Here is a 16,945-nt window from a genome sequence, read left to right as displayed (position 1 = left end):
ATCAGAAATTTCTTGACTGCTTGAGACCAATTCAGATAGTGAGCCCCATTAAGTTAATAGAAGTAATCAGAACATACTATTTGTTTTCTGCGGAATCAGTGCCTGGTGGGAGTAATGACCTCTCAAAAACTGCCATAACAATTCCTCCTTACAACCACATTAACAACAATAATACAAAGCCAAAAACACTTCAAAAGCCCTTTCTGATAAACACCTTTTGCAGTCAAAAAATAGGTACGTGCAGATACCTATGGGCTCCACACTTTGAAAAATTGAATTAGTGTTTAGAAAAAACTCATTTTGATATTCAATAACTTCTTGTAATAACAATTTCTGAGATTGAGAGTGAAATCACCTCAACTAAGAAGACTTGTGAAGTCTGTGCAGGCAAACCTGTCTCCCATACTATGTGGTGCAGGCAGTAAGTCCCCAGATGGCACTTCCAAACTTCATATGATCCTTGTAGGATCACAACAGCACACCTAACTGCTTCAGATAGCAGATACTATGTGGTGCCTTCAGTTGAGGCACAAAGAGGAATAAAAAACTGACTTTTGATTTCAATCAGCAGAAGACAATAGAGAAAATCCTGTCTTAGATGAACTCGCAGGCTTTAGGAAGAGAGAAATTCGACTTTAGGCTTGAATTTATGGATCAAATCACTCTGATATCATGTAAGAAAGTAGAATAGAAGAGAAGATGAAGAAAAAAGAGGGAAAGAGGTAGAAGAGGACAGAAAGAGTCGTTGTACAGCCCGCTGGATGAGGAGAAAAGTCGACCCCCTATCTGGTTTTATTACTCATTAAGTGTTTTTACAAAATGACTTAAAAAGCCCCCCACTTAAGGACTTACATGAGTATTCTAAACCCACAGAATTTACACAATAACCACATCACTTTAGATACGCAGATCTGGACCCTTTAGTCTAACATATTACAAATCTAATCACATGAGAAATTATTAAAATACCCCTGACTTTTAACAATTTCTTTGCTCCTCCTCCCTCAGGAGTATTCTTCTTAATGAATCTCCTCTACACTTTTTTTTCTTTTTTTTCTGTTTTTTTTTCTTTTGAAAGGTGGAACCCTCTCTTCATATTGCCATACAAAAAATAGGGGTAGTAGTAGCCAGATTAAACAGGAAGCAGATGCACACCACAAGGCCATGAGAACAGTCCCTCAACCCATGTCAAAAAAAAGATTCTGAAATTGAATAGCTTCCAACTACCATCAGATACCCAACATGGAGCAAACACGTTCAGTTTCAATTTCCTCCAAAGTTAATCCCACAGTGGGAAACCTTTTCTACTTACCATCTAAATGTGTTTAAATTTTTCCTTTGACAGTAAAAGTCCAAGAGATATAATCATATACTTAATAGAAATTTCTTTTGAAAAGCATTCGCTCAATAGGATAATTATGGCAATCTACAATATATCTTCTCAAGAAACGTATGTCACAGTAAACTGTTACCTTAGCCTTAAGTAATTCAAAAGAAACAAATGAATAGAATACAAACTTACTGGAATACGGTTATCAGAGTTATCAAACACTATTTCCACAAAGGCTGATAACACTTGATGCCCTGCACCTTCCTGTATTAATTGTATCACAAAAACCAGTATTTATACAAAAATGTAGAAAAGTAACATGAGAACTAACATTCAATAAAAAGAAAATGGATCTTACATGCAAAAGTGCATGTCTGTCTTCACTTCGGAGGTTCTGAAACAGGTCACTAAGAACAAAACGGATTGCTGAAAGGAGATTTTTGTTTCCAAAACAGCACAAAAGAGTGAGTTTCATTGAATATATATATAACAGCAGTAAGCACACTATCGCTTAAAATTATAAACAAAATGTTAAACAACGATTTATGGAGACAGGATCCCACAATCAGTTACATAATTACATACCATGAAAGAAATTCGTCTTCCCAGAACCATTTGCACCAACTGACAAAGATAGCAACATTTAATTTGTCAGAGTACGCGACATAATAAAGAGAGCCCACAGAAAAGTACCTCAAGAACTCCAATTATTAGGACGTTTTGAAAATTAGTGGTGCAAACCTAATAAAAAAAACTCTCACGACCAACAAACAACTTACACCATCCAATTATAAAACCAAAAATACAGAAAATATAGTAAATAAATCGCAATAAAGAATAAGCAATGAAAGAAATTTATCATACCAACACAATTAACCTTTGGACTGAATGGCTCTGTCGCAATCTGTTCTTTATAGCTCTTAAAGCCTTCAATAATCACCTGTTTGGGTAGAACCATGGAAGGGAGAGTTAAACCATATTTAACAAAATTCTGTTGGACAAAAAATAATAAATAAACGAACGGCACATTCACCTGCTTTATATACATCTTGCCAGCAAGCCTTTCACATCATTCTCCTGCCGAGAGAAAAAATGAGATAGTTGTAAATTACAGAGAATAATGCTCAACCACATGGAAATAGCTGGGAAGTAAAAACCCTAATATTGAGTCGCCGCCAGGAGCCTCAACAGAAATTTTCAGCCAGAGTTCAGCAAAGAAGGAATGCTCGAACCCAAGTAGTATGTTCGTCGCATAAAAAACAAAAACTAAGTAGTCAATTAGTCGCAAAAAGAAAGTAGTCAGTTCTCACAAAAATGAAAACTAAAAGCGCGGGAAAAGGAGAAAAAGAATGGACAGATGGGGGAGAGAGAGAGAGAGAGAGAGAGATTCACCGGATCTATTGCAGGGGAAGTACAGAGAATTTTGCTAGTCGAGCTTTGTCTCCTTCGGATGGACTGGACGGAGAAGAAACCTACCAACTTGAGTGGTGTACACCGGAAGGAAGACGACGAGAGCAGAGGTGGGGTTGGGCGGACAACCACTTTATCAAGTTTCATTTGACACGAGTGCTACCCAAGTTAAGAGAAAATTAACTGCCATATCGACCTCTTATTGGCGGGAAAGATGCGTTGCTCGTCGCTGCAAATGACTTTTTCAGTAGAGCTTCAACAGCCAGTTGATTTTGTGTTTCCTTTCTCTCTTGAGTAACACAGTCGATTTTGTTGTTTACTGTAACCTGCTCGTTCTTGGTCGCTGAATAAAGATTTCTTGTATCAGCATCTCCTTATCGACCCAAGCTGCCCTTGGCTTTGAAAGAATGGCAATTGCCTCTACCTCACCTGTCCGTGAGTACGACTTGCTAATTGGATCCAAAAACCGAGTCGAAAAACCTGTGATTTCCGACAATCCGTGTAAGCACTACTTAAGCAAATGGATAAAATATGATTTTTAGATTATCTTAAAAAACAGTTTCACATACTGAGCTCAATAGTAAAAACCCTTCGTAAAATCATTGAAACAGGCCCCAAGTCTTGTGACTAGGGTGGCACTAAGCCAAATAGGCTTGCAAACCATTCAATTCAATTATATTTTTAAGCTCAAGATTTTCAAGCTCGGCTTATTAATTCGTGAGATTTTTTTGTGAAAATATCTTTTACTTTAATTACTTTTATCAATTCCCTTAGTTGGTTGATAGTTCGTCTTATTTACCTCAAACCTTAAAAACGATCGATAGTTTACCCTTTTGGGTTCCTCAACTTTAATGTTGTTGTTTGGAGGTATTTGTTATTTCTTTTAGGGTTATTAAAGTGATTATTATATATTAGTATACTTCATTTCATCACAATATTCTCTTAACTTATTTTTGTATTTTTTTATTTTTGAAATTTTAAATGTAGGTTGGAGCTTGAACTCGGGCTCAAATTGGTTAAAAGTTTTGAGTTTGAACTCAATTCTAATTTAGACTAAAGGTTGAGCTCGAGTTTGAAGTATTTAGATTAGGCCAAGCTCGAACATATGCAGGTTCGAGTTTGGCTCGACTCAATGCCACCCCTAGTTGCCTCTACGTCACCTCCCCGTGAGTACAACTTGCTAATTGGATCCCAAAACTGAGTAATAAAACCTGTGATTTCCGACAATCCGAGTAAGTATTACTTAAGAATATGGATAAAATGTGATTTTTAGATTATCTTAAAAATCAGTTTCATATCCGTGTAAGATCATTGAACCAGGCCCAAGTCTCACGACAGATTCCTTTGTTCGAAAGCCTTTACCCAAATCTCTTTTTTTTTTTTTTGGTAAGTTGAAAATACATATTTCTTCTCAGGCTTGTATTTTACAATTAAACTTTGTTATTCGAGGAATGTGTTAACTTCTCATTAGGTATTTTTTCTTTCTCCTAAGCTCTATTTGGTCTTCTCTCGCTTGCTGTTTTTTTATCATATATTAACAATTACAGTACTTCGTTTGGAATCCTTATTAGATGTTATGTTTCTAAACATCACTCAAATTGTGTATTTCCAAGCATGATCATGTAATTAGAATGGTTCCAAGTAGGCTGAAGCCATTTCAAACTTTTATAAGCAAACACAAACCAATTAGTGGGTCACGATTAGAGTCATGAACAAGGTTGAAAAATCAATCCTATCATGGAGAAAGGCAGGATTTTAAGAACTTGCCCAATCTACTGCAATCCCTAGTGAAGTGAACAAATGCGGCAACTTAATCTGCTGAGAAAAATTTATCATACGACACAGAAGTTTCAGTTACATGCTTTTTTCTTACATACAAATGGCAGCAACATTAGCAATTTTATATACAATAGAAGGTAAACTCAAGAACTACAAGACCATTATTTACTTATACAGTTATTTACAGAGCCTTGTTTGGTATTAGCAGAAGTATTAACCATTTCAGTAAGCAATGCCACTGGAGAATCCATCACCATCATGGAGTAAGCTTTCAGTAAGCCAGTAACCATCCCAAGAACCACCAATCCGCTGTCCACAAGTTTGTAAGAATGAGAGAGAGAAAGAGAGAGAAAGACAGGGCGAAGATATTGTAATTAGCAAACCTGAACCATTGTAAATTCAAATATTTCTTCTTCCTCCGGCCGAGCCCCGCTTATCCAAACTCTCTGCTTGAATCGATTCTGCTCCAAGATGCATAAGAATTGAATAACCATTAAAGAATACCATACAAGAAGTAGCTTGAATAAAATGAATGGTTTTGAAATGATGAATCTAGGTATAATAGTCAAGAAAGTTAAATATTTTGAAACAAGCAAATAAGACCGTTGGGGAAAAGTGTCATCACCTCTTTCACCCATAAACTGCTTAAGATCCTCCTTTCCCTGTGACAAAGCAGAACCCTGTACGTGGAGTGATGAAAAATTCGTCTGAATCGCTCAAACTACACAAATTCCACATCACAAATTACTATATTTTCCTTTTCTTGAACACCAGAAAAGAAAAAGAAAGTTGTGCTGAGATTCACCTGTCCCAAGTCAAAGAATGGACCAAAATATGTTGACCTCTCAAATGGGTCAAAACCAGCAAACTGCAAAATGAAAAGAGTAGCATGTCACGCCAATTTTGATTTCACATCTTATTAACATTGCAAAACATTAATTCTTTTATATCAATGTAGTGAGATATGGAGAGACAGATAAATCCTGTTCAACACGAACAACCAAAGCTAGTGTTTAGCTGCTAATCCCAAAACCACATAAAGCAAGAGAATCATGTAAGGTAGATTGCTAATCGACATAAAACCTTTCTTGCAACTCATATGAATTTTCCTTATTCAGATGCTAGTTGCAATAGCAAATAGCACATGAGGACTCCATTGTGCTGTCTACCAAAGTGCGGCTCTTTATGTTGCAATAAATATGAAAGGCATTCAAGCAACATGCTGGCATGTGCCAAATGGATTGGTGGTGACCAAGGAGCTAATTAGACAGGTACTTGAAATGAGTTGCATGTTTTTTAGTGGATCGGGCCGCTGGCTTAGTAGCTACATGAGGGGATTTCTAGTGCACGGTCTTGAATTCAAGTATCACCAAAGTGCTGTGGTTAATGCACAGGTGTAATATATATTCAAATACATATTCTAAATATATATAAATAAATATTATAGTTTTTTAGAGTTTTGTCTTGTATTCAAGTAACACTCCTGTATGCTGACTTTTCCAGAATTTTTTTTTTCCATTTCACAAACTTCTGCAAGTTTGTACTAATAAAAAAACTAGATTGCTGTAGCTGGTTTTCTTACTTTTTGATAAGAGGATCTATGAATTCACTCACCCTCTAAATCCATTCTATTTTCATCCCTCTGCCCATGGTTTTCTTCGTCCCTTATAATGGACTACAATCTTGTTTCTTTTCAGCTATTTCCCTACTTTTTACTACTGCAAACCTAGGCTGATGAGAAGTTTAGAAAAGTGAAAGAGTAAGGCATAAAATCACGATGAAAAAGAAACAAGAATGTAGTTTGAAATACAAATAAATAAAATTCTGGGCAAGCAGATGCTTGGCGTAAGGAAAAAAATAAAAATAGTATGAATTAAAAGGACAGGAGATCCTTAAATCAAAAGAAAAATCCAGCTGCGATGATCAGATTTTGTTCTGGATGCACAGTTAGACATAATTGAGATCCAAAACTCAAAAAATGAACACATTGGATAACTTTTTTAAAGAAAAGAAACCACTCAAAAAAATAATTTTAAACTAAAAAAACACATTGTTGTTCCTTTTTATGCACCCTAAGCTTCTTTAGTAATATCTAAATCCCTTGGTTGGGAAATGGTCTACAGCAATAAGGTCAGCATAGAGGTACCTTCTCCAAAGGAAACGACATGCAACAATAAGGTAGCTACTTCGTTGCCAATACCCGAATATTTTGTAGAACAAACAAAGCATATCAAAGTAGATGGGCATTTTACAACAGATCTCTGAAAGTAGGAAGATGATACTCCTTATCTTCATTCAAAGAATCAACTGAGATAAATTTTGTTAGTTAAAGCTTTACCTTGTAAACTTTTTTCTTTGTTCTATATCAAGTTGGGTATGTTGGATGTCATTGCTCTATCACGATGGGAAGTGTTGAAAGTTAAATAGATAAAAAATTTAGTAAGTTAACTTGGTAGTTGGTTGATATCTTATGCTACAGGTGGGTACACTTGTAATTTTATTGTGTAATTCACTGAAATTAATAATATTGAGAAGAACAAAAATTGATAGCCCTAATCTATCTTTTTTTCTATTTGAAATGGGATTGTTTGGCTTCCCTTCCCTTCCTTTCTCCTCCTATTCTTCATACTCTCCTCTCTTCACTTGTCTTATTTTCTTTACAACATGAAATAAGATGCTGAAGTCAGTTGCAGGAACATAAGCGAAATGTAACCACAATTTTAAAGCACATTTAGTCCCAGCTTTTGCCTGCTCGTGTCCATTTTTCAACATTTTTTGCTGGTTTCATTCTTAAAACTATCAGTAGAAAAAGACATGAAGAAGTCTGTTGAACAGAGAAAAGTCTCACATTGAAAAATGAGAAGAAAAATTAATGGGTTATAAGGTTGAGCAATAGGCCTACCAAGTTGTCAGTCATTTTGGGATGGAATCAGGCTCAACCCAAAACTCAACATGGTACAAAACAGGTTGTGTGTGTAGGTTAAGGTTCAGTTTATGTTCACCAGGTTATCTGTGTATTGTGGGCTCCATAAGTAAGAATATGTGTTTTGTGAGGTCCATGAAAGAGTTCGTGTGCCCCATTAAAGGGTTTGTGCCCATGTCTCAAGCCCATTATGCATAAGCCTAGACGTGAAGGGGAGTGTTGAGTGAGAAAAAGTCCTACATTGAAAATAAAATAAAAAATATTGGGTTATAATGTTGAACATTAAGCCTCCTAAGTGGCTAGTCATTTTGGGATGGAACCGAACTCAACCCAAAAACTCAATAAAGGTCAAGTTAGCAATCGTGTTTGCATCTGAGACGGTAGAATAGACAACAATAACAATGTGATGACGATTGGAAAAAGAGCCATGCTTTTTAGAAATAGAATAAAATTGGAAAAGAAGCAAAGTGAGAATAGGAATGTATTCTTCATTTATCAAAATTTCAACTTCAAATCTTTTTTGGGATTCTAAAATCAGGTCAGCAAATTCAACTTTTATGACAAGAGCTCCAAGAAGCATAAAAGGTAAACAATTGGACATCCTATTAAACCTAGGGATCTCTCAAATTTGATATCTGGTGTGCTGAATTCATCCAACCTGTAAGAGCAAGTAAAACCACTAGAGAAAAGGTGAATAAATTGAATTCATCTTCTCTCCATTTAAATTGAAAGAGGATACCACAATACTTTGTAAACTCTAGAGAAAAACCTTCGTTAAAGAAATTCTTAGAATGAAATCTGTAATGGTGTCATCTAGTGACAGAGATTGATGGTGGAGGTGGAGAAAGAATCAGAGAGGAAATGAGTGAGCATCAGAAGGTGATCAAACTGTCTCGTATGGCTGCAACAATGGCTATGCACCAATCTCACTGCGGATTATGGCAACACGGAAATCAGAATTCTTCCTCAGAGATGGAATTGAAGATTTTTCATCGATGTTTTTCCATTTGCTAATGAATTAACAGTAAAAATGGCAATGAAATTGAAGCATCAAAGGGCTTTCGTCATGGTGCCGCTAGAGTTGCTCCATGATTTTTTTTTATATTGCAAAGAAGAGATGGAAGGAACTTGACAAAAAAAATCTTTTTTTTTTTTTTTTTGATCAGGGAAGAAGTCTTGGTTCCTTCTGGAGAAGATAGTGGCATAATTGCGTGCAGAATTACTGAAAGCAAGGCTGGAGAAGTAGTCGGCTATTTTTCTATCCTGCCAACAATAGCTAACGGATATGGGTGGAAGTGGGTCTGATCTTGTCTCACTGAGATCAAAGTCAGAATGTTGAACACTTAGCCTTTATCACTAATCGTCACTATTACACTGCCGACCACCCTACCACTTGACATCCCACCTCAACCACAGCCTGGAGTTTTCCAGCATGTTGCGCCCATGCGTAGACTATCACCAACTTCAAAGTTACTCGACAGTAGGATACTCTTTCAAACAACTAAACATTGATGCAAAGTAATAAAGCTGAAATGGCAAATAAGGCAGCAATCACATTAAACCAGATGTGCCGAAAGAGAAACTGGTGTGGCTAGGGAAATTTCTGATGATTAAAACTAAAATAAAGTATATTAATGAAGAGAAATTAAAGGAAATTGATTGTCAGTGGTGTACTTTAAACCCATCCCAAGTTCATTACTTGGGACCAAAATAGTGGTTCACATCTCTTCCCTCTACAAAAGAGTGCAAGCACATTCTCCTTTTGGGTGAGATAGCACTTGGGGAGATACTAGAAAACATCAAGAATGGACCCCAAAAAAAAAGGCAGAAATAGAGATGGAATGGATTACTATAAAAACATGCCTCCATCTCTGGGCAGAGAATACATCTTGGAAGATCACCAAGGCTACAGAAGAGGTTATTGAAATCGACCAAGAAGCTTTGGAGGGAAGGAAACTTGACCGAGTTCTTATGAAGTTGAGAATGTCAGTCCCATTTTCTGGTTCGATCTGGAACCCATCTCCATGAGGGATGAGTGTTACCAGGTATCAATCCTAAAAGAACCTCCACTGAGAGGGTCAGAAAGATAGGGCCTGACATCTCCCAAAGCGCCCTACAAGGTGGAGTTGTCGCTGGAACAGAAATACTTGCCAGAATCGGGGCCCTCAAGGGGAAGAAATTGATGCATTAAATGCTCCTATCTCTCATACCATGTGCTGTGAGTATAATAAGAAAAGTTGAAGCCATTCAAAGAGATTTTTATGGTGCTGAGCATAAAATATATTCAAATATCCTTTAGTGAAAGGGGAGGACATATACAAGCAAAAAAAAATGGGGGTTTGGAATTAAGACACTGAAACTTATGAATGAAGCTTATCTTACCAAATGACTATGGCGATTTGCCCCATCTAAAAAATCCTTGTGGCAAGCACTCAATGCAGAATATGGCTTCCACCCAACATCTGACACCTGTCTGGTTTTCATTCATATAGGGCATCCGACATATGGAGGAAAGTCTGCAACTATACATCAAATTTCATCCAGCATATCAGGTATCATATTGGAGCAGGGAGCTCTGTGCTCTTTCGGTCAAATATATGGCTGGATGACACATTAAACGCAAGTTTCCAAAGCTATACAGTACTGTCGCAAACAAGGAGGTGGCATTTCAAGAGGTAAGAGAGGGAATGGGTCCCCTCAGTTTCCTGGAACTTTGGGTTTAGAAGAATACTAAATGAAAAAGAGGCCGAAGACATTTCCCAGTTGCTAGGTATGTTGAGAAGTTTTTATTTTAGATGCCAAGGCAGGTAAGATTCTTTGGTCTCTTGAGCCAAAAGGGAACTTTTCTAGTTCATCCTTTTACAAAATGTGGCTTGGACCAACGAGTTACACTGATGCATAGAAGGTTAATTTATCTTGGAAACTCATTGGCCCCCCAGAAAGCCGTACATCTTGCATGGACTGCACCCACAAAAAGATCCTCACATGTGCTGAACTGCAGAAAAGAAGTTGCCCAGTCAACTCTCTGTGTAAGTTATGTGGCAAGGCAAGAGAAGGTTGATCGTCTTTTATGGCACTTGCCCCTCAGCTTTGAAGTCTGAGGAGCTATTTTCTGACAATTTGGCTTACATATGTGTTTCCCAACCCTCCTTTCCGGATTTTATACAGCAGAACCTTTCTCAAAATTTATCAAAAGTGGGCCTTGATCTCTAGAAATCTGCTATGGATGCTGTTCCATGACATTTATGGGAAGAAAAGAAATAGCAGTAACTTCCATAGTGCATCTTCCAAAGGAATCCTGATTGAAAAAATTCTGCAAGCAACTTTAACTTGGACAAAATCTTATAAAGCTCTCCCCCTTATCCCCCTCTTGTTAATCAGCACGCATTGGAGGGTCGTGCCTTCATTCAGTGCCCCATCCATCAGTGCTAGTTTCTTGGTCCCCTCCCCCATAGGCTCCATCAAGTTTAACTTTGATGGTAACTCAATGGGCAATCAAGGACCTGGTGGTGTTGGTGGAGCGTTCAAAGATTATAAGGGATTGGTTCTTCTAGCTTATGCAGGCCCAATAGGCCATTCAGACTCAGTGTAAGCAGAAACCAAAAGTCTAGGGCAGGGGGTGAAGTTGTTTACCCAAAACTTTTCTGGGTCCCTCATCATCAAGGGGGATTCTACCTCGGTTATCAGCTGGATGAAAAGGAAATCCAAGCCTTCTTGGAGGCTCAGATTCATCTTTAAGGAATTCGCGATCTATGCAGTCCTTTTGATGCTTCCCTGGCAGCATGTTCTCAAGAAAGCCAACTCCACAGCTGACTCTCTCGCCAAAGATGGCATCTCTTGCCCATTGTCTTATACCTGGGTCCTCCTTCCCAATTGATTGAAGGATCCACATCGTCTTCTATTATTTCTCGCAGATTAATAAGTGATCACCTTTTAAAAAAAAAATAATCTTTAATGGTGCCATTGACATTTAAAAGAAAATCGAAAATATAGTTCAACTTCTTCAAATAAAAGGATTCAGAGAATTACCCTATACATGACTTCCACCCCATAATCTGGACGTGGTTGATCATTGTGCTTCAATGCATCAAGCTGCCACTGAACGGCTTCCTCTGCACTAAACTAAAATTACTTGATCATATTAGACACAGAAAGGGAAACTAATAAGAATAGATGGCCATTTTCTGTTTGAACTTACATCCAATCTGGGGCCAAATGGTCTTTTTCTGCGAGTTTCCAGCCTGCAATGAATGAACACCGATTCAACTCTTTCAAAACATGACCGCAATTCAGTTTATCTACACACAATTTGGGGTGATATCATGTCAATCTTCTCCTACAATGCAGAGTGGCCCCAAAACTCCGTAAAGCTGGTAAAACACTATAAAGCACAATTACAGAAATAATGGAGGTTGCTGATTAATTAAGTGGAAGATTGAGCTTCAATCTCCAAAAGTTTCACAATACAACTAATGGGAAAGCAACAGACGTGTTCAGAGCGGATAAGTTTCATTTTTTTGCTTCAGACTTAACCAGGCAATCATGCACTTCGAATATCATGTCAGAAAGGCATTAAAAAAATAAAAACAACGACAATAAAAACAATTCCTTACTACACTATGAAAAGCAGCACAAATCAGAGTATCAATTACTGGTGTCATGGAGTATCATACCACAGTGAACTTCAGATTCACATAGACTCCAATTAATTACCTAAAAACTCGGTTTTCAGAAAAGTCTTGAAGAACCAGAGCGCCAGTAATATTATTTGGTCTTAATTTCAAATTTAAGAATTTGAGGGGAGCATAAATATCGAATCTTAACAGTGACGACAGGAAACCATGTAAATTTCCAGAACCATCAATCAAACAAGAGCGGAATGATTCATGTAAATTGGCTAAATCAATTCTCATAAGAGCACACCAATCAAGAACGGGTAAAACGGTAAGGAAAAAGAACAATCTACCAATCTGCGGAAAGAAAATCGGGGACGTCCGCGCTCGCCCTGCAGCGCGCAAAAGACTGATAACGACCACCACTCCAGGACGGTTTTGCGAAGTAAGGAGAAGAAAGCGACGAGCAGAGCGCCATTGATCCCTTGAAACTTGTGGAAAACAAAGTGAACGTAGACGAGAGCGCAACTTATTTTACAGCGCCAAATGCGAATTACAGAAAATCCTGCTTTTCAGTTTAGAATTGAAAATCCGAAACCCGAATCCATCCTTTCCGGTTGCTCGATATTGACGTCCTTCCCCTTTTGGCATCCGATCCAAATGGCCAATATTTGTTCTCGCATAAATTGTGCAGTTACTCATTTAATAATCTATAGAATGCCATAAACCCAAACTTAAAACCGACCCATACTTGTAAGCTCAACCCATCCTCAACTCATACCAACCCAGTTTTATATCCTTGTAAGTGGTTTCGAACCGAGCCGAATTCGAGTTTTATATCCTTGTCAGTGGCTTCGAATTGAGCCGGCTCGAGTTCGGCTCAGTTCGATTCGGTATATCTCGATTTCCAGCCAAGCTTGATATTCGAAATCGGCTCGTTTAAATTAACGAGGTGAGATCGACCAAAGCTAGATTCGGTTTGACTGCTCGCAAGCCGGCTCGTTAATTTAACGAGCAGCGGATTCGGGGGGATTTGGGAAATTTTTGACAGTTTGCCATCTCCCGATGTTTTTTTTTTCGATCTCACACCTGCGCTCTCACTCTCTTGGTCTCCTCCTTCCCTTCTCTCTTCTTCCTCCAAAAAAATTTTCTCCCTTCTCCCTCTCGCCGTCAGTGCCCCTTTCGCCGCCGCCGCACCTAATCCTTCCCCCCGCGCATCGCCTTCTCTGCCTCTCATTGCTATCGTCGTCGACTCCCGTAGCGTCGCCCTCGCCTCGTCGTACCCCAACTAGAGCAGCTGCTCTAAACCCTCTCCCGTCGGCGTCACCCCCTACTACCGCCTACTGCCGCCGTCAAATCAGTCGGCCATCGCTCTCGCCGAAACGGCACAGAACGCCCCCGATACCTAAGTTGAGGAGGGAAATTATTTTCCCCCCTCAATGCTCCGTCCCGCACAGCATGCGAACTCGCACGTGCGATTTTATATTAAAAAAAAAAACTTGCAAATCCTATTCTCAGCCTGTTTTTCCTCTGGACGATGCAATTTTGTCAGCCCTAACCGCCTCTAGTACTGCTTTTCCTCCGAACAATGCAATAATACGTAAAAATATAATGTATTAAAGTTAGCATTTGATCAAATTTTCCTGTTTATTTATTTATTTTTTATAATTAATTATATGCACAGTTAATTGCCTCACGTAATTATTGTATTAATGTACAATAAATTGTAATCATTAAATAATATAATATCTAATTTAATTAAATAATATATTAATTTATTTTAATAATACATTAAATTACTTATTCGTGTTGTAATCATGTTTGTTTTACCTAATTTGGGGTTTAAGTATTATGTTTTAATTAAGTATACTATTATAAGTTACTTATTTTCTTGTTTTTTATATTTTTCTCATTTTGGGACACTACCACTGGAAATTGGTTTCTAGTATACATGAACTTGTCCACACTAATACCAAGTTTAAAATTGAATTTCATGTAGATGAATTAAATGAATTTGAAGCAGGAGATAAAGATGAATTTCAAATTTTAAGTTTGTTAGCTAACCCCCCCTTATAATTCTCATATCCGCACTAGCTTCAAAGTCTACAATTAGTAATAGACTCAAATCGTTCTTCCTTAGCACCAAATACAGTTCAAGCTTTGATTTGTGGCAGTGATTGGTTCGGGCTCTTCACGGTGTAAAGAAAAATTGAAAGGTGAATTTCTTTGATTAATTATTTATTATGATATTTTTAGTTTTATTTATTAAAATTTTGTTTTATGATTACAGCCTGAGAGATAATGCTACCAGCTACATGATTTTTCATGTTTTTCTCATCATACTAATTTTAATATTTTTAACGATATTAAGTAACTAGTAGTGGAAGAGTATTTTTTATCTGACAATAACTAATTTTATTTTTTTTGTTTTTGTCATAGGTGGAGATTTTGCTCATGCAGGGACGTATATTATTTTCTAGCATGAAGAGAAACAACTATACTTTGTAAATTTATAATGGATTTATAGTTTTTATTTGGTGATTGTAAATTGATAATGATATTTCATTTAATTTTGTTGTGTTTTATTATTGTACGAAGTGTTTAGACTATTTTATGGAGTATATAAACAATTTCATAGAGTGTTTATGGAATATATAGACAATTTTATGGATGTTTATGCAGGTATTATGTATATAGATTATGCCCAATTTTAAGTAGAGGTCATGCCGAATTTTATATAGGTATTATATACATAGATTATGCTCAATTTTAAGTAGAGGTCATGCCCAATCTTATACATGTATTATATATATAGGTTATGCCCAATTTTATGTAAAATGTATGCAAAAACTTGATGCAAAATTTAATTACATCGGCTTTAATACCTCGCAAGCGTACGAATCGTTCATGTAATCTAGCAGGAAGCGAGGGTCATATCCACAAGGAGGACTGAATTTTTGTGTATTCTTCAGTCAACTAGCCTAACCAAATATGATGAATTAATCTAAACTAAACACTAATTATATCCTAAATTATCAAGCCATCATCTGGTTAACTACTTCCACAACAGGAAACGTCAACTCTGGATTTTATCGTGATACGTGCCTCTCTCGAGCGCCACGTAACCACGAATCCAGATTCTCAATCCTTGCGCCTAGCCCCTCTCAGGCGCCTAGAGTTAATGACAGAGATCGGATTACAATAGAATGCAGATAATCAATTTCCTATTGTGATGATACTAAAATTATTAACTCTGGATTTTACTGTGATTCGTGCCTCTCTCGAGCGCCACGTAACCACGGATCCGATTTCTCAATCCTTGCGTCTAGCCCCTCTCGGGCGCATAGAGTGAAAGACAGAAATCGGATTAAAATACCAAAATCCAACCTAAATTATAATCCTACCCTAACTATTTACTTTAATCAATATCGGGAAAACAAATATTCAATAAACATTAATTATCAAATCACATTTAATAAACATTCAAAACCTAAGTTCAAACTATAGAAAAATTAAATTCAAAAATGACGGATTACTCCCCTTCTCCTTCCTCTCGCTCGGGCAGCAACTCGTTCTCACGGGTGCTGCAATTTCCCGAAATCAATGGCTTCGGGTTGGCAAGAGTGAGTGACTAGAGGTAGAAACGACGCCGGCGACGAAGGTTGGAAGTCGACGGACAAAGGTAACGTCCGGCGAAGAAAGAAACAGAGCTGACGTTCTCTAACCGGCTCTCTCGAGTCTCGGTCGGAGTCGGAATAGCTCCGGGAATGATCGGAAATATGTGATAGACGCCGGAGGATGGTCGGAAAGCGGAATTGGCACCGGAGAAGCCCTCTCAGATCCCCTCTCGGCCTGGCGAGCGACGACTGTCGAACTCACCTCGACGGAGACTCTCTCGAGCTCTCCTCGGGTTTGTTCTCGGTTTCTAGATGGCGGTGGACGACGGTGGTGCAGCGAAAGGCAGTGACCCGACGAACGACGGTGGGGAACTCCTCTCGGATCCTCCCCTGTTTCCGATCCAAGGTCCTTTGTTTTGGTCTCTGTTTTCTCTTCACGCTCCTCTCTCGGGTCTCCCCCGTTTTCCGTTCGACGCTCCCCTCTCTCCTTTAATACCATCTTATTTATTTTAAAACGATTTGACCTAAAAATCACCTCCATTTCACTAAGGGCATTTTGGTAAATATCTCCTTCTCCACCAAAATTCTCCTGAAATTCCATAATTAAATCTATAAAAAGCATTTCAGGAAGAAATAAACTTTAAAAAAATGAAATATAATTCAGGAGAGAAAAATATGCAATATCGACAGTGATTAATGCCAAATTAAATAAATTTTCATTTCATTTGAAAACCGATAAATAACCACCTATAACACAATTATAAAGGTTATTCTATTATAATTAACTTAGTTCTCATGTCAGAATATGGCATCTATCAAATGTATGCATAATTTTATATACAATTTATTTGATATATATTTTTTGAAAAAATTTAAATGTATGTTGAAGCTCGAGCACGGCTCGAACTCGGTTAAAATTTTTGGGCTCGAGATAAAAATTTTAGGCTCGAGATGAGGATCAACTGGAAGCTCGAATCGAAATATTTAAATCAAGTTTGGCTTGAACATAGGCAGGTTCATGCTCAGCTCGGCTAGATGCCACCCTTACTTGTCACGTCCGTAGGGACAGGTTTGTATTGGATTTGAGAAAACTTGTCCCGACTCGAAACCTTGCGAATTTTTTTTCTATCCCATCCCCGACTCCAAGGTGGAACCAAAAACCCAAACCGGCCTGCCCCCCGCGGCCCTCTTTCTCTTTCTCTTTCTCTCTCTCTCTCTCCTTGGTTTGCTCATTTCAAGAGGTAGGGTCATTCCCCCTCCCTCATCTACTTTT

At 37.8% G+C, this 16,945-nt stretch overlaps 2 protein-coding genes across 5 annotated transcripts in view; both read right to left on the bottom strand.

The window, feature by feature from the left end:
* LOC137949563 (structural maintenance of chromosomes protein 3-like) overlaps positions 1-3,117 on the bottom strand; it is a 43,761-nt gene extending 40,644 nt beyond the window's left edge. For 3 of the 4 annotated variants that reach the window (XM_068795639.1, XM_068795641.1, XM_068795640.1), the window contains exons 1-6: positions 2,723-3,117; positions 2,364-2,407; positions 2,195-2,270; positions 1,916-1,954; positions 1,689-1,756; positions 1,523-1,594 (exon numbers count right to left, since the gene is read on the bottom strand). In XM_068795639.1, coding sequence (XP_068651740.1) covers positions 1,523-1,594; positions 1,689-1,756; positions 1,916-1,954; positions 2,195-2,270; positions 2,364-2,378 — 270 coding nt within the window. In that variant the 5' untranslated portion in view covers positions 2,379-2,407; positions 2,723-3,117. Of the gene's footprint in view, positions 1-1,522; positions 1,595-1,688; positions 1,757-1,915; positions 1,955-2,194; positions 2,271-2,363; positions 2,408-2,487; positions 2,612-2,722 lie in introns of those variants that run through there. The other variant, XM_068795638.1, reaches the window with a different exon arrangement.
* Positions 3,118-4,567: 1,450 nt separating this feature from the next.
* LOC137950858 (uncharacterized) lies at positions 4,568-12,691 on the bottom strand. The gene is made up of 7 exons (XM_068797511.1): positions 12,409-12,691; positions 11,641-11,683; positions 11,472-11,564; positions 5,325-5,387; positions 5,145-5,240; positions 4,903-4,980; positions 4,568-4,828 (listed from the first exon to the last, which is right to left on the bottom strand). Exons 1-7 carry the CDS (start codon positions 12,531-12,533, stop codon positions 4,742-4,744), a joined length of 585 nt encoding a protein of 194 aa, XP_068653612.1. The 5' UTR covers positions 12,534-12,691; the 3' UTR covers positions 4,568-4,741.
* Between the last annotated feature and the right edge of the window lie 4,254 nt (positions 12,692-16,945).

This window comes from Aristolochia californica, unplaced genomic scaffold, assembly GCF_029961685.1.
Source record: "Aristolochia californica isolate CCGP_79_NKW_82.1479 unplaced genomic scaffold, dmAriCali1.0.hap1 SCAF_14, whole genome shotgun sequence".
NCBI lineage: Eukaryota > Viridiplantae > Streptophyta > Magnoliopsida > Piperales > Aristolochiaceae > Aristolochia > Aristolochia californica.
This window is presented reverse-complemented; position numbering and strand designations above follow the sequence as displayed.